We start from the raw sequence: 16,339 nt of genomic DNA on the forward strand, positions 1-16,339 counted from the left end.
TCCATTTTGCCTACTGCCAAACCAATACACCCAGATTCTTGTCTTACAAGATTTGCATTTACCGTTGTTTTTTGTTTTCAATCACTGCATACAGGGCGTTTACTCGCATCAAAGACACCAAGTCGCACAAATCATGTAGATGGGAGGGTGAAAACGAGATGTCTTTCAAGGGGGTATGTAGTCGAGACGGCCGCGGATCACTAGAGTTTTCATTATGAGAAACATGATGAAGAAGACGGATAGTAGGGGGCAGCGTGAGGAGGGGATGTCAGGATGTACTGGTAATGCTGGATCTATCAGTGATGGATGACACTGGGATTCAGAGAGTCATGAGGACGACTGGCAACAGTGAAGTGATAGATGCAATCCAGACGATGCATTTGAGAACAAGACTTGGGACTTGATGGTTCATAATGTTTGTGATGCTTTTATCGTCGGCCTCTGGTGGCTATAGACGGTACATCTTCGAGTGTATACTGTCTTTGAGTAAGTTACGTAGGTTGTTTGGCCACGAACTTCTCATCATTCTTTCAATCCAATTGGGCACAGGCGAAAAACAGACTGCAGGTCCACCGTCTAGGAGGTGCTAGACGCCTCTTCCTCTCCCAGTGTCTTGAAGGACCACATCAAGTTTCTGTATAAGCCTCTGTCAGGAGCCGAAGTTTGCACTATTTGATAAAAGTGACTTGTGGTCAGATTACATTCATTGTTGATGGGTCTACATTCTGTCTGTTTTGTCTTACTATTGGTACTTGTTGAATAAGATGCCTTCACAGGAATCTCTGAATGTAACTTATGAAGCCAAAGCTTTTTGCTAAACTCCATGGCCCAGTGCCACGTCGAAACCTCTCCTGAAGGTTCATGTCAGCTCTTCTATTCCCTTGCCCGGGGGCCTGATAAGCAAAAGCAAGTCTTACAAACAATTTCCTCTCTCGAATTACCCACGCCCAACGCCGTGATATGACACCCCCTGATGTCACTGGAATAGGGCCATGTGGGCCACTGCTGACCAAGTTGACCCAGATAACAACCGTTTGCTTCAATGCTGGCCGAGGCACGAACCCTGATCACTATGAGAGATAGTCTCCTGGTGAATCCTATATCTGAGCGAAGCAGAACTTCCTTCGTGGTATGCCGCAGAAACCCCTCCCGTCATGTCGTTTTTATACAGCCTTTTCTAACACCCTTTCCGCGAACAACAACGCAGCTGTTCCCTTCCCACCACTTCACCTCCTCGTACCAGGCGCCGCAACATACCTCTCCTCGCGCTCCGACATGAACATGACCTGCAGCCAATACTCCTTCGCATCGGGATCCCAAAAGCTAAACTGCTTATCGTCGCGCTTATCCAGCTCGCGCGCGGGGATCTTGAAACCGCACGTCTCGTACGGCTCCGCCGCCACCAGGAGGTACTGGAAATTCTTATCCGGCTCCTCGATGCGCTGCGTGAAGGCGTTCATGACCTGCCACTTGGGCTCCACGTCGGGCGCGATGTCCGGGTACTGAAGCTGAAATAGCAGCCCCTGCTGACGCGTGATCGGATCGCGAATCTTTGTAATCTTGTACCCCGGCCGTCCGATCTTGATCAGATTCCGCCGCGCGCCTCCCGCACCGAAGCCGGCGCCGACGACGCCGACGGGTAACCCGGTCGCCGGGTCGATGTTTTGTTTCCCCTCTTTCTGTTCGCGGGCGGCGCGGCGGGCGAGGTTGGTCTGGTGCTTTTTGCCCTGGGTGTGGGCGAGGTAGGAGCCGTCGTTTTGGTGGACGGTGAGGCAGAGGCGGCACTCGAAGGAGCCGACGTGGTTTTTGAAGAAGTAGGGGTCCTTGTCGAGGTCGATCGTCTCGAGGGCGAGCTTGCGGAGGCGCTCGCGGCGGTCTGCGTTTGTTGCGCTGAAGGAGGCTACGCCGCCGCCGCCGAATTTGGAGCCGGCGCGGTTTTGGTAGTCCATCTTTGTGGTTTATGGGAGGTGTTTCGCGATGTGGGGGAGAGGGTTGGTTGTGGGTTTTTGGTTGTTGAGTTAAGAATTGTCGAGGTAGACCTTTTCCGCCGTGGGAAGAAAGCGCTTCCCTTGGGGAGTTGGTTGTAGTGGTGTAGAAAGGGCGGTGGTCTGGTTGCGGAAGGACCAGTTTGGAAGGCTGGAAGCGACTCAACCGACAAGAGCTTGGAGTCGCGAAAAGTAAAGGTCCACTCGTGTTCACCTCGGCGAATCCTACTGAAAGCGGAGTCAAAGATTCTCCGGCCAATTGATATGGCCCGTGCGCCGGTGAGTCCGGTCAGCTCCCACAAGTTCACAACTTCACACGGCCCACGTCCACTTACACCAACTTCCAACTTCCAACAACCATCACACTTCCCGCACCCCTTTGTCGATATTTCCCTCCCGGAACATCCAGAATGCTGGCTTTCCGCTCAACTTATTCGATTGAGGGCTCTATTCTTCAACAATCCGGGGGCGTGGCGCAATGGTAGCGTATCTGATTCCAGTCCAGAAGGCTGTCCGTTCGAGTCGGGCCGTCCTCAATTCATCTTTTGCCTTTTTGGCAAAGTTGCTGTTATGGAATAAAGACATAATGTCATCTTAGACCTGGCGGCGGCGCGGAGAGAGCTGTGTTCCGAAATTGGTGTAATCACAATGATTTGGCAGCTCACATCTAGCTCAGGCACCGGTCGGCTCAACCTACTTGACGAAGAGACCTCTTGCTTGTCCAGCCGAATTGTCTCGAGCTAAGTGATTTGTTCTATTGGTCACTTCGGCAGGATGATTATGACACTGATAATGCCCTGAGTTCAGAGCTGATTTCTCTGGTCCGGCCATCATGAGATAGACGAGTGTCTAGACGAGGACTTCAGAAGTTGAGGAGCCAAGGTACCCACCATGAATGGTCTTGGCCGCCTACAGCTACTCGAGACTTGCACTCAAATGCCTCTTTATTTCGAAGAATCTCACCGTCGTCTTTTTATTTGGTAGTGCTGGATTCAGAAGCTTCCATTTGTTTATCCGTCAGACTCCCCGCATACAAGACGCAGTGTTTGAGCAGGTCAGGGAGTGATCATGTAATCTTGCATTTTCTTCCCAAAATCCTTGCATAAAGGCGACACCGAAGCTCAAGCCAAGGACCGCAGTGCCGGCATGTGTGCTACTGCGCCTATTGCCAGTGCATTTGCGTCACCCTCATGCGTGCAGTGATGAGTTGGCGAAGAGGTTGGCTGACCATCGGATTGGCTGCCTTATCACTAGGGGAGTTGAGGTTTGGTACATGCAGCACCAGCCTGCGTCTTCAACACCCTCTGGACTTACAAATAGGCCACTGCAAACTCCAAAAACCTTCCTTTCCCTCCAATGAATTCATGAGGGGGTTGTCTGTCAGCCTAAGCGCGACCAACCACCACATGCTATGGCTAGCATCTGCCACCGATATTTCTTCAGCGCGCTGTTCAAGGTTCTTGTCTGACAACCAGATTCAGGAGAAAGGAGTCTCGGACGATGTGTTCGCGCCGGACTTAAGTAGGACGTCAGCTCCCGTCTGCTCGATCGAGCTCCATGCTGGACTCTTGCTTTTTTATTCCCGCCAGAAAGTCCACGATCACAACATGCTCAGCTATATCCTCAAAATGGCTTGGAATAGACCGCATGCGACTCCTGACAGTAATGCGCGCGAGAAGGCGAGTCATTCAAAAGATGATATGCCGACGAGCACGCAAGCTATCTGTGCGCTATGCTCCAAACTTGGCCTGGAGAACTTCAAAGATCTTACCGCCCCACGCCATGAAAAGATGAAGCAAGACACGAATTCCCTGGTTATTTCACTCAGTGCCGTTTTGGATAATCACGACGGAAAACAGTGTAGTTTCTGCACCTTGCTCTTCGATTCCATGTGCGCCAACGGCCTTTTCAACAACCCGTTTGATCGAATGATCGACAAGTCCCAGCGGAACCTTTCGGCCAGAGACAGAAGGAATAGTGCTCAGTTGGAGCTCAATGCAGAGTACGACAAGAATATAGCAGCTCTAGTCGACTACAACACATTCTCAGACTTGCCGGATGCACGACAAGTGCTTCTCGAAGTGTCAAGAGAAATAGCAAGCCAAGCGGAAGACAAGCTACCTGTTGCTGTTTCGATACAGTCTCGGGGCCCTGCTGATGATTCTGGGACTGGCTTGTTCAATGTCAGAGTCTGGAGCTTAGGGTGGGAGCCAAGTCCGAACCCGGTGCTGTCTTGCCTGGGCTCGTTCGACTTGCGCCTCGTCGCAACATCCTCAGACCAATCAGCTAATATCAGTCACTGCTGCGGAAAAGTCATCCAAAAGAGAGTAGACTTGGAGCGAGACTGTCGAACCTGGCTAGACGACTGCCTCAGGAACCACGATCCCAGTAACACCTTGCCGTCTTGGGTGTATCCGGCTCCTGTGGCGGTGGGAGACCATTTCCGACTCATAGACGTCAAGAATAACCTTCTCAAGCAATTCGATAGCCTGCCAGAAAAGTATGCCACACTTTCATACATCTTGGGCAAAGTAGACGAATCCACTCTTCAACTTCACACCACAAATTTGGAAACTCTCAGCCAGTCGATGGAAAATACCTCACCAGCTATCGCAAAAACCATCCGCGACACCATTGAAGTTACCAAGAGTCTTGGGATTCCCTATCTATGGGTGGACAGTCTCTGTGTCATTCAGAAGGATTCCAGCGGATTTGACAATGAGTTAGCTCGCAAATCGCAGATCAGGCAAATGGATATCATTTTGGGTCATGCAACGATTGCTCTGGTGGCCGCCGACGCATTCGATATCAACGCAGGACTTCCGGGAATCTCTACTGACAGAAATACGAAACAGATCGTCAGAGAGATAATGCCAGGACTGACATTCGGACTTCAGCTTCCATCCCCGCAGTCATATGGGATGTGGGATACGCGCGCCTGGACCCTTCAGGAAAAGCTGCTTGCGCAAAGGCTGCTTATCTTCACCGAGGACCACGTAAGTTTCCACTGCCGTCATGGTGTCAAGCGTGAGGATGTGCCGTTCGATCAGCCATTGAACGAATCAACCTTGCTTACACTATCTGTGCCAAGGGATGGGTACCAGAGCATCAAGACGAGCACCAGGTTGCCCAGGTCGGGCGAGAAGCCGGTGATATTAAGGGCGCCACAGTTCACCGAGTATGCAAACATCGTGAAGCAGTACACAGTTAGAGACATCGCGGATTCTGCAGACGTATTGAATGGCATCATGGGTCTATTCAATGTCCTGGAAGCGAAAGGACAGCGGCCGAACGGCGCAACAATGCCCTCGAGGGCGGAGTCGAATTATCTCCACGGGCTTCCTGAGAGATTTCTTGATCTTGCCCTTCTTTGGCAGCCCCCTGCTTCTGATGAAGTACACCTCACACGGCGTGCCGGCGGCACCTTCCCTAGCTGGTCTTGGGCCGGCTGGGGAGTCTCTAAGGTCGCTCTCGGCGACGCTGGAACTCGGAAATACTCAGGTATTCGTTACGAGGAGCCATTTCACGTTTCCAGCAACGGTGACAACTTGTCACTCAAGAAGATCATTGCGGATGATACCCAGGCGGAGGAGCGCTACCAGCCCAAGGTCCTATGGTATAAAGTTCAACCAAGACAGCACCCCATTGACAGTGGGCTTCCACCCTCCCTCATAGGAACCCCTCAATCTCAGAGGATACCAGAGACCGCCCCTCAGCAGAAGCGCCACGCTCCTCCCGTGAGAAGGCCACACGCCTCCCCCCCAAGGGGCTGGTCCCGGGTGCCGAAGCCTGTCCATAAGTCGTCCGGAAAGTCACATCTCGCAGGAAAGACAGACAAGGGAACCAATAGTGGGGGAAACCCGACAAGAATACAGGTGATGGAGATCAGCGCATCCCCTATTGCATGCGTCAATGGAGAAGGCCTAGGAGTCGCATTCGAAAATGCGAGTGAAAGCGATGCTTTCATGAGCGACATCAAATTTCAAGGCGTTGGTTCAGCTGCGCAAACGTCTTCAGGCCGTCGATTACCCAAGACTCCCCATACCCTTACTCTTAGCGATCGTTGTCTCATCTGCGAAACCGAAACCGCTTCTTTTACCTTGAAATTTTCAAATACTATTCGCAAGGAGGTACTTTGGCGGCGGAAAAAGCCTTCGAGCATCAGGGGATTTAATCATACCCAAAGCGATTCGAGCACAGAGGCCCGAAGCCCAAAGCTTGAGATAGACAAAGAGTTGAGAATATGGGAAGCCGAGATACTTGACGACAAGGGTGAAGTCGTTGGTCACGTCATCCCTACAGACCGAAGACAACAGTTTCCCCGGGTCAAGTTCGATTTCATGGTTCTCTCCAAGTCGCAGTACTGGGGAAATGAAAGAAGAGTGGATGTCGGGGAGTTTCCGTTGTATAATGTCATGATGATCGAGTGGGATCAGAGGAAAGAGACGGCCACTCGTTTGGGTGTTGGAAAAGTTCAGATCTCAGCATGGATGGTGGCCAAACCGGAGAAGAAAATTGTAATTCTCGTTTAGGGTTTGTATTTTGATGTTTCCGTACTACACCAAGACTACGAACCAGCAGTGAGGTAAACGCCTGAGACCTCAAGACACACAGTACCTGCCACTCGATCTTCGCTATTGGTCCACCATTTAATTGATCGATCACATTGAAAGTTGCTCATTTTCACAGTATAATCATCATCCAGTTCTATTTGACATAAACCCGCTCGGGAGAAGTCGCTAGCCATTTATGTCACCGAGAAAAAACGTCGGTGGCGCAAGCGGCGCGTCACAGTCGAGCGAGGCTTTCTCTCAGCATGCAGGCTGTGCCAGATAAGCACAGAAGGTAAGCACCGTCGCCGGTTTTCTTCATGCATGAGCAAGGTGTCTTCTGTCGACTTCAATAAGACACTGCCCTTGCTTTCGCCCTGGAGTCAGCCCTAAAGTCTGCCTCCCGTTGCGACCATACCTCATCTTCCAGTAACGCTGTCATCAGCGCAACATAGCCCGTTATCGAATCCTGCTGGACAAGGCCGCGGTATCTGTTCGGTCAACATATGAGTAAAAGCAGTTCATGGTGACTTAAAATGCCAACTTATTCTAGATGGCTGCCTAGATCAAACCTTTCCTGGAGCGCCCGCAGTCACCCTGCAGCTCCAAACAGTGGCGGCCAAGACGAACACAGCTCTGAGTGCCCAGTGGCAATGCTTGATATGGCTGCAGACCATAATAACTGTCCACGAGTGTGCCTGCTAAGGTACTGATCGCCTATTTCAACACTTGTGATAACACAGACCGACTCATGCGTGCTGAGATAAGATAAATATTCACATAGCCACCAGAGAGACTGAGAAAGTCTGGCTGTTCTCACTGCATCTGACAGAACTATAGTTTACACAACACTTTTCCTTTGAAATTATTGAAACCTTCTAACTTATCAATCTCGCTGGAACGACATCGCGCAAAAGACGCTGGTCGCAGTTCAAACCCAAAGGCCCTCATTTGGCGACTGACATGGCAGACAGACTTGACAACACGACCAATTGGCAAGCGCCACCACGATATCTCCAATGGAATACATCAGCAGAGTGCGCACTCTTTGCAGACGTCGCACAAAGTATCCTTCGAACATATTCGGACGACCCTGTTGTGCAAGACTATTGTGCCGTTAATGTCAATGCGCTCCATGCCTACTTCCAATCCTCCCTCCCTCTTTATCTTCGGAACACCACTGGGAGGGCTACATCGTCGCAAGTAGCATCATGGTATATGCTCGGCTGTAGCGCAGGGTCTTTAATCTCTGATATGCCTTGTGAGAGCGATGAATGTCTGAGCGCAGTAGACTTCAGGCATGCCATTTTGGCTGAGATCAGGGAACACAGTACATGCATCAAGGAGCTACGATCTCACCTCCAGCTTCAAGGCAACGCCGACATTGCCGGCATCGGAGTAGGTCCGATGAGAAATAATCACTCCATGTATGATCTAACGTTACTAGATTACGATTTCTCTTTGCATCGAAAGCTTTTTGATCTTCGTTCTCCTTGTCGCTAATATTGCCGAATTTTTTCATCGTCCGAAGTCATCGTCTTCATCAAAAGTAGGGAGGGTGCGGGATGCTTGTCGCGCTGTGTTACCAACATTCTACTGGAGCTCGGTAATTTTCAACCTAGGAATAGTTCTTGCGTCTCTCAATACTGCCGTTGCCGTATCAGGCGACGGGCAACTAGAGGTGATAGCCCGATGGAGAGCCGGCGGAACCTTCGCGGCATATGACACACAACTCGCGACTCTGATATCAGGATTTAGCTTTCAACCAACGTTCATGGCTGGACTAATGATGATAGCGGAGCCAGGAAGAAGGAGGCGTGCACTGAACACCGCTATAATACCTGTGCTCGGACTACTTCTGATACCACTTCTCTGCATGACATTATCATGGTATTCCAGGTTCCCTGAAACGGTGAGCCGGCTGTTCTCCGATGACCTCGAGATCAATACCACGGTGAGGCTGACCCTTTTCGTTTCATTTTGCGCAACATGGTTCCTCCTTGTTCTATCTGGAATTACAGTTGGAGTTGCCTATCGCCGCGTCCCTGGAGAATCTAGGCAAGTGTCAATAGCTTCGAGTAGCCGTCTCGTTACTTTAGTCTATCTCCTCCACATGGTCTCGTTGGCTACGATGTTCACTACGCTTGTTGTATTTTTCTGGCTTCGGAACAGTACGATTAAGAATGCAGGAGGTAGTGACCCACAAGTCGACTGGGGGTTTGGTCAAGTTGTAGCTTTAGCAACTTGGATTCCCGTGTTCGTTGACTTCTTCTATAACTACTGGGGTAAGTCCATCTTCATCCGAGCTTCATTTCATGTTTTGCCCTAACCGTGATCTGCTTTAGTCGGAATGAAAGAGGGCCTCGAAGGCCACATGCCAGGAGACTATAGCGTAGTTCCCACAACAGATCTCGAAAATTACACAGGGCCATCGGAGGGCCACTGGCTGCGACTTATCGTGAGCAGCGACGCACTACCAGAGTCTGACTTCGAAGCCCTCAAACCGTCTTCTTCTTCCTGTCCGCGCTACTTAGAACTCGCACATCCCTTCCCCAAACAACAGCCAGCGCCGCTCCGCCAGGCCCAACGACGGCACTCCACATGACCAACTTCCCCAAGTCCATCACAACCTGTCCAAGGCCCTTCGTCTCATACGCCAAGTAGGCAATCCAGCTCCACGTCGCCAAGGAAGCGCAGTACGTGTCCCACTGCAGCAAATCCAAGATCCCCTTCTCTAACGACACCATCTTCACCTGGGACCACGGCGAAGTAGGCCGAAGAATCTGCACCATCGCCTCGATAGCGGTGTCCGAAGCCCAGTCAGCCTTCCAGAAGACATAACCGATGACGCCGTAGGTCGTGACGGCAACAGCAGAGAGGGCGTAAGTGTAGATCCTGCGAAAGTCATTGATCTTCGTCTGCGGCCTCGACTTTGCGGCTGAAGGGACCACGCCAAGAGCGCTGATGAGTTGGGCAAAGATTAACTGCCAGATGTCGGACCAGAGGGGGAAGGCCTGCCAGACAGCGAGGAGGATCTCCTGGGTGCGCGGAGTGATGATGCTGGGGCTCGGGAGCGCTGCGAGGAGCGTTGGGATGAAGGCGCCAAAGGTGAGGGAGCCGATGACCGCGCGAGCTTGGACTGGGTCGATGGAGATTGCGGCTGCGAGTTCGTCTGGTGTCAAGGACCCTGGGATCGGGGAGGTGTAGAGGTATGCCAGGAAATAGAGCGGTAGAGTGGCGCCGAAGGTCATGAGTTGCCAGAGCATTCCCCAGGAGGTCGTGCTGTTCACTTGTTAGGGTTGGCTTCTACTGAGGTTGTTAAGGACGAACTCACTAGGAGACCAGTCTTTCTCGGTTTCCGGCTCTCAGACCTTCCACTTGAATGAGAACATGCACGGCGAGCAGTTGGCCGGCCATGAAGATTGAGAACAAGGTAAGATTCGGGTCATTGCCGTCAAGGATAGGCTTGAAGAACCGGACGAGCATAGTGAGTAGGCTGTCCAGCGGCTTCAACGTGGTGAACGTAATCGGCTCTCCGGCAAGGGCCGACTCTGTGGAGTCCATGAGACCATTGGTTACGGAGAGGTCGTAAATTGCGACCTTGGCTAGATAGAAGATGGAGAGGAACACGGCGGTGAACACTGGCCGAGACATGTTGGCTATATTTTTTTTTTTGATGACTGGAGATGCGATGAAGTATTTGGTGATGAGAGAATGGAGTCTTTGCGGTTGATCGTACCGGACCCGAGCGGAGTCGTCCTGAGGTTAATCTCACCGTGGATCCCGGCGATCAGCTGATCGACGCAACTCATCTGAAGTTGTACCCGTCCACATCCTCGGGAAGCTATAGTGTTCCCTCGGCAAGAAAAGTCATAGCATCCCACTTGATGGGTCTCATTGGCCAGCTCATCGACACTTGAGTTGATTGAATTGTATGTGATTTGTCTGAAGATTGAAAGTAAAAAGTATCCTCCAAGCCTTTTGTGGCCCACCCTGAACGCCGTTTTGATGAATTGCTAATTACTCTGCAGAGCGATGATGCAGTAACATTACAGTTGTATCATGCGATTCCCCTCCTGTCCTTGCCTTGTTCTATGGTGTGTGCATTATGAGCTCGACGGCTCTGGGGATCCGGCGAAGCGGAACACCATGTAAAGCAGCGGCGCAATCTTTCTGAGTCATTCGGACCTCTTGCTTTCAGGCAGAGGCTGAGGGGACTCGAGCCAGCCGCGCGACGCAGCGTCTTTGATGCCATCGAACCAGATGTGCGCCATCTTTGCGTAGCCCGCGTCGCTGGGGTGCGTGCCATCGACGAGATCGCTCTTAAGCGGGCCCTTGTCAGAGTGCATATCCACGAGGACGACCTTCTTGGAAATTGCCTGCTGCTCCGAGGCCAGCGTCTTGTACTGCTCGTTGACCTTGAGAACGCACGCCTCCGTGTTGTTGTTCCCGTTCACGAGGAGGGTAGAGAGGACGATTGTGGCGCGCTTGGAGGTGTCCCAGATGTAGTTCATCATCTCGAGCATGCGAACGTGCGCGTTATCCGTGTCATAGCTCTGCGCGCAGTCATTTGTGCCGGCGTTGATGAGAACCAGGTTCGGGAGCGTCTCGGGGACGGAGATCTTGGCCTTTGCGAGAACCTGCTCGATGCGGAAGCCGGACCAGCCCTCATTGTCGTTGTCTTCCATTGTGCCGTTGGGGTGGTTGCCGACCATGTCGACGGGGTTCCCGTCGGCGACGAGGAGGTCGCGAAGGACCTTGCGATAGCCGTTGCCGTCTGAGGAGGTGAGGCCGTAGGTGATTGAGGCGCCGAGGGGCATGAGGCGGAGGGAGACGTTGCCGCCGACGAGGATGTTGAAGTCGGCTCTTGGGTGTAGTGCCGGGGCTTGCTGCGCGGGGGCGGCGTAGACTTTTGAGTGGGTTAGTGATGCCGTTGAAGATTTGGAGTAAAAATCCGGGGTATTATGAAAGATGCACTTACCAGCAGAGGTTGACGCCAATAATGTGGCTGCCCACCGGAGGAGGAAGACGTTTGAGTACATGGTGGTGGTGGTGAGATGTCTGATGCTCAGGTGATGAACAGCAGCGTGAGGTGTTCCTAGGTGTGAGTGAGATGAGTGAGGTCTACGACTGCTACGATGAGACACTACAGACACGGGTTCACGATGAGACGCATGGGCAGCGGAGAGGTTAAATAAGTATACAAGATGCCCGAGTGAAAGGATCGGATACCCAGAGCCAAGGAAATAAGCTCACATAGGCTGGGAAACGGATCATCTTGTGGCAAGGACACCCCCTTGGTGCGACTCGGTACCTTGCTTTGCCAGCTTGCCTTGCTTCTCTTTGCGCTGTACGAAGCTGCATACTGCAAGCTCTAGTTCATTGAGAAACAACCCCCTTCGGAAGGATCAGACGGCTCATTGCGATGTTCATTGGACCAATGCCGTGTTCGGAAAAGTGAGGTGGGCGGGAAGAAGAAGGGGGGAGGGGGGTGTGTGACACTAAGGCGTGCAAGGACGCGGGGGTGGTCGGACAAGGATGACGGAGGGGAGACTTTAGAGGAGCAGTGTCTGGATGACATGTCAAGGCGAAGGCGAGGCCGAGGGATAGGATTATGTCAATGAGTCCGAAGGACGGGATGATGGTCAGGGCGAGTGACAGGAGAAGGACGTTGGAAGTTCGGGGAGGATGAATGAGGCGGCGGCGGAGGCACGGCGGTGCGACTTTCAATCGCCGTGATCCTTCTATCAGTCTCGTGAGTTGTTAGTGTGAGATGAGATGAGCTGGAGTGAGAAAAGAGATTGAGTGTTACGTGGACGGAGTGAAGGGCCCCAAGGTCTCGTTCCTTTGAATGTTGCCATCCATGATCTATTCGTACCGTCTATGATCTATTACACGCAAAGAAGAAAAGACACAGAGCAAGGGTCCGACGTTGGAATGTCTCTCGTCTGGAAAATACGGCACAGCAACATGGCTTGAGAGTTCCATTTCTTTGCATCTTTACATCTTAGCGTCGGTACCTGAAGGTGGTTTTTTGCACACTGAGTGCAACTCCCCGCAGAAAATTGAATGATCTCTGGCAGGGAAAATGAGTCTTGTCCCGCATTAGGCACCTGCCAATCTGTTTCACCAACCCCGGAAGTCTTCCACTGAGCTTCCATTTTTACCGCCATCTCACTTTTTCTCATTCAATCTCCATCATTATTCCTTGTGTTAAGCTGTTTAATTATTCTCCGTGGCTGGGGCTCATGGGATCATTCGGAGTGTGAGTGGTTCAGTGAGATTCACATAAGAGAAACAAAAGTACGGATAGGAATAATAAGACGGCTGGGTTCGGATGGTGAGAGGAGACTGTTCGGTAAAGAGTGCTAGTGAACTCGCGCCCCATAGGTGAGAATTTGGCTTCCCCGGCGGAGTCTAGAAGAAGATCCCGTATGGCTGTTTTTGGCGTCATCCCGCAGGCTTCAAGCATCGAACAGATCCCTGACCACCCTCTTTTCCCTCCTCATCCTTATCCTCATCGGCCAGTCGCCGTTGCATCTTCCTTTATCCGGGAATAGCTGTGGCTTTACACGCGGAGTCCCTCCGAACTCTTGGTCCCAGCAAATAACTTTCCGACGGCGGCTCAGTTTCACTCTTACAAACACAGCCGCACGCCGCGCTTCTCCAGCCTCTTCCTGTTGTCTTCCTATTTCCCACTCACTCTACTCGGTACAGAAGTCTCTAATGCTGCGCGCCCATGTCAGATATTTCCAGCCCGGACTAATCTCCCCGACTCCTGCGTCAAGCTTGATCTCGTTCCTGCCTCTGCCTCCTTTCTGTCCCACCGTTTCGTGTCTCTTCATTGCGCTGCTCGGATCCCCTTGTCCGAGCCCCCTTCTGAATTCCAGGGCCTCCAGCTTCCAGGAGCCCTTCAAGGGTCCCGGCTGCCGACAACGCGAGGGATTCGGTTCAATGACGGAATCATGTCCCAACCCGGGGCGCCGTCCGGACTATTGATGTGCGTTCACGAAAGCTGACAGCACCCGCGCTCGACAGCGCGCCAGAGTGACAGAAATGCAGAGAGACGCATGTCCCTTGCGGTCGGTCCGAGTCCCTGACGTCAGGGATCGACAAATGCCAGCAAGGACGCATAACAGTTGAGAGTGTTTTTTCTTGTCGCGTGGTAGACCACCACCGGCGATTGCGCACTACTTCTGAAGGGGTCAGATCGGCGCTCAAAGTTGATCGCCTCAAACGATCTCACTTGAGGGCAATGCGGCATCGCGGCGTTCGCAGCAGGTGTGAGAAGCCAAGTCTTGGAGGGCCGGCAGAGATGTGCCAAGACTGTAAATATGGTCTTTCACGTGAGACGACATCAGATCCAGTGTGCTTCGCTGATGAGAGTCGGAGTATTTATGTGTGATAACGGATTGCATCGACATAGCATTTTATTGAAATCCGGCCCTGCAGCGCTGCTCTACAGGGAGCCTGTCAGCTTCAGCCTTCACCGAAGGTCTTCACCGAGACCGTGATACTCACCGAGATCTCACCGAGGATCCCATTCTGAACCTAGAACCTCTGTCTAGACAGCCTTCTCTTTCATTAAGGTCCTTATTTAATGCAAGAGCTTGTGAAGTCATATGATGAAGCTCAGGCACAGGTTCTTCTTCATCTTAAAAGACTCTACCGTTGTGAATGACCAGCGACAAGTGACTCTGGTCTCATCTCAACTTATCTGCGGCCAATAACCGTTGGCTCCGTCACACCCTCCAACGGCCCGCTGCAGTGTTCCGTGTTAGTGCAGGTTTGGTTTTACCCATATTTTTGACACGAACACCATCAATGTGATCGGTTCGCGATATCGAAATGCGACCGGAAGCATGGTCTCGTAGTCCCTTATGACCTGATGCTTATCACGTCTTCAGGTCCGTGGGTTGTTGTTGTTCCCCAGCCATCCCCGCCATGTGTGATGTGCTGGTCTTCATAAATGATGGCTGTCCTTGAGTTATGGGAATCAAGTGTATATATCCCTCACCCGGATCTCAAAGTTAAAGGTTTTATCTCTCGATATCTCAAAGACCCTTGCCGAGATCAGAGTGCCGAGTCGACTGCCGAAAGCAACCATGTCGAAACCTCTCCCCTCCCGTCCAAGTGACGATCACGACGACGAGAACTCCCCGCTTCTACCCCGCGATGCCTCCCCCTCCTCTCCCCACAACGAAGCCGATGCCGACCCCAACCCCTCGACGCTGCTCCTCTTCCGCCGCGCCGTCGGCATAAACACCCACCTCCAGCCCGCCGACGACTGCGACCTCGAAGCAGGCCGCACTTCCGCCCTCGGCATCTACGCCTCCGCCATCGCAGCCCACCGCCGCTTCCGCACCCTCCGCATCCTCGCCACCGTACTCATCTACAGCTGCCACGCAACGCAAATCGTCGTCGGCGGCGTGCTCACTTGCCTGGGCCCCAAGGCGGGGGTTCACCGAACAAGTATCACGGTGCTCGGCGGCGTGAATACCGTTGTCGCGGGCGTGTTGACGTGGATGAAGGGGCAGGGGATGCCGGATAAGTTGAAGAACAAGGAGATTGATTTCCGAAGACTGCAGAACTGGATTGAGGAGACGGAGGCGTTGATGGTTCTCGGGACGGTCGGCGGGACGAGGGAGGAGGTTGGGGGGTTGGTTGAGGCGGCGTATCGGCGATGGAATGCGGCGAACGAGCGGGGAGAGGACGGAGGGCCCGGGGAGGAGTACGAGGATGAAGGGAGAAAGGGGAAGGGCTCGACGATGAGATGGCTTCGGGGGCGGTGATACTCAGGTTTGAGATGCCGAATCTTACTTGGTTCGTGCGAGTTGTGAGCAGTTCATTGATCTCATGAAGAGCGCGGCCCTTGAATCATATTGAGCTTCAATTTACATCTCATACCGACTTATCGTTTTTCACAGCTTAGCCTTCATGACGACAGCATCACTGCCACTCTGCTGATTCCTCTGTCCCCTCCTCAACATGGGAATATCATCCGTCACGCCAGGTATCTCATTCTCACACCATTCATGCCCACCCAAACCACTCGCCAGTATCGCACCAAACCCTCCCTTCTGACCCTTTTCCCCGATGAGAGCCTCCTGGTCAAGCGTCCCAAGACAAATACTACCCCACTCCTCCCCCTCGCCATGGTAGTAAAGCCACGAGCCGCATTCTGTGCAGAACCCTCGCTTCGCCATGGGTGTGATGCTGAACTCGCGTAGCGTTGATGTGCCTTTGAGAGACGTCCACTTCATAGGCCAGGGAACGCGCTGAAAGGCGACGAAGAGGGCGCCGGATTGCTTGCGGCACTGGGTGCATTGGCACGTCTGGGCATTGGCGTTGAAGTCGTGGGTGTCTGAGAAGGTCGCTTCGTAGCGGAGGGCGCCGCATAAGCAGCCTCCTGCTACCGTCGTGGGTTTTGGTCCCGGTGAAGAGGCTGAAGTCATCGTTGTGTAGTGGTGGGGGGTCTTAAAGGATATCGTGGTGTTGAGTTGTTGAGTGAGATGTGAGTGAGTTGCGACCGGTGAATGATGAGGTCTCAGGCTCTAAAGGCTCCAGATTTTGCAGTAAATTGGGGTTATTGACACCTTCAAGACGAACATATGAGAGTCGAAGTTTACATGCTTAAAAATCTCAAAGGGCGTGAGTTTTGTGTTGTGTTTTGTCAGCGTCTACGTCAGAGTTGTCATTGACGCCCTTCGCGATGCGGGTGCCGATAACACGAGCCATAGTCAAGCCCCGCCAATACTTGACATCGCCAACACCTCAGCGCAAACTTGATTGGACTGCTTAGGG

At 52.5% G+C, this 16,339-nt stretch overlaps 7 protein-coding genes across 7 annotated transcripts; 3 read left to right on the plus strand and 4 right to left on the minus strand.

Annotated features, from left to right (window-relative positions):
- Nucleotides 1-1,226: 1,226 nt before the first annotated feature.
- On the minus strand, nucleotides 1,227-1,949 carry CABS01_02701 (splicing factor 3A subunit 2; the record flags this gene model as incomplete). The annotated part of the gene is made up of 1 exon (XM_060536079.1): nucleotides 1,227-1,949. The coding sequence occupies one exon, from the start codon at nucleotides 1,947-1,949 to the stop codon at nucleotides 1,227-1,229; it is 723 nt and encodes a 240-aa protein (XP_060393991.1).
- A 1,664-nt stretch (nucleotides 1,950-3,613) lies between these two features.
- Nucleotides 3,614-6,517, plus strand: CABS01_02702 (uncharacterized protein; the record flags this gene model as incomplete). Its single annotated transcript, XM_060536080.1, has 1 exon — nucleotides 3,614-6,517. One exon carries the CDS (start codon nucleotides 3,614-3,616, stop codon nucleotides 6,515-6,517), a length of 2,904 nt encoding a protein of 967 aa, XP_060393992.1.
- A 981-nt stretch (nucleotides 6,518-7,498) lies between these two features.
- CABS01_02703 (uncharacterized protein) lies at nucleotides 7,499-8,864 on the plus strand (the record flags this gene model as incomplete). Its single annotated transcript, XM_060536081.1, has 3 exons — nucleotides 7,499-7,796; nucleotides 7,908-7,933; nucleotides 7,983-8,864. The coding sequence occupies 3 exons, from the start codon at nucleotides 7,499-7,501 to the stop codon at nucleotides 8,862-8,864; spliced, it is 1,206 nt and encodes a 401-aa protein (XP_060393993.1).
- A 169-nt stretch (nucleotides 8,865-9,033) lies between these two features.
- Nucleotides 9,034-10,189, minus strand: CABS01_02704 (uncharacterized protein; the record flags this gene model as incomplete). Its single annotated transcript, XM_060536082.1, has 2 exons — nucleotides 9,034-9,817; nucleotides 9,870-10,189. 2 exons carry the CDS (start codon nucleotides 10,187-10,189, stop codon nucleotides 9,034-9,036), a joined length of 1,104 nt encoding a protein of 367 aa, XP_060393994.1.
- A 524-nt stretch (nucleotides 10,190-10,713) lies between these two features.
- Nucleotides 10,714-11,577, minus strand: CABS01_02705 (GDSL-like Lipase/Acylhydrolase; the record flags this gene model as incomplete). Its single annotated transcript, XM_060536083.1, has 2 exons — nucleotides 10,714-11,444; nucleotides 11,517-11,577. 2 exons carry the CDS (start codon nucleotides 11,575-11,577, stop codon nucleotides 10,714-10,716), a joined length of 792 nt encoding a protein of 263 aa, XP_060393995.1.
- Nucleotides 11,578-14,640: 3,063 nt separating this feature from the next.
- On the plus strand, nucleotides 14,641-15,327 carry CABS01_02706 (uncharacterized protein; the record flags this gene model as incomplete). The annotated part of the gene is made up of 1 exon (XM_060536084.1): nucleotides 14,641-15,327. One exon carries the CDS (start codon nucleotides 14,641-14,643, stop codon nucleotides 15,325-15,327), a length of 687 nt encoding a protein of 228 aa, XP_060393996.1.
- A 129-nt stretch (nucleotides 15,328-15,456) lies between these two features.
- Nucleotides 15,457-15,990, minus strand: CABS01_02707 (glutathione-dependent formaldehyde-activating enzyme; the record flags this gene model as incomplete). Its single annotated transcript, XM_060536085.1, has 1 exon — nucleotides 15,457-15,990. One exon carries the CDS (start codon nucleotides 15,988-15,990, stop codon nucleotides 15,457-15,459), a length of 534 nt encoding a protein of 177 aa, XP_060393997.1.
- Nucleotides 15,991-16,339: the final 349 nt, after the last annotated feature.

This window comes from Colletotrichum abscissum, assembly GCF_030869225.1.
Source record: "Colletotrichum abscissum strain IMI 504890 chromosome Unknown Scaffold_5.1, whole genome shotgun sequence".
NCBI classification, from domain to species: Eukaryota; Fungi; Ascomycota; class Sordariomycetes; order Glomerellales; family Glomerellaceae; genus Colletotrichum; species Colletotrichum abscissum.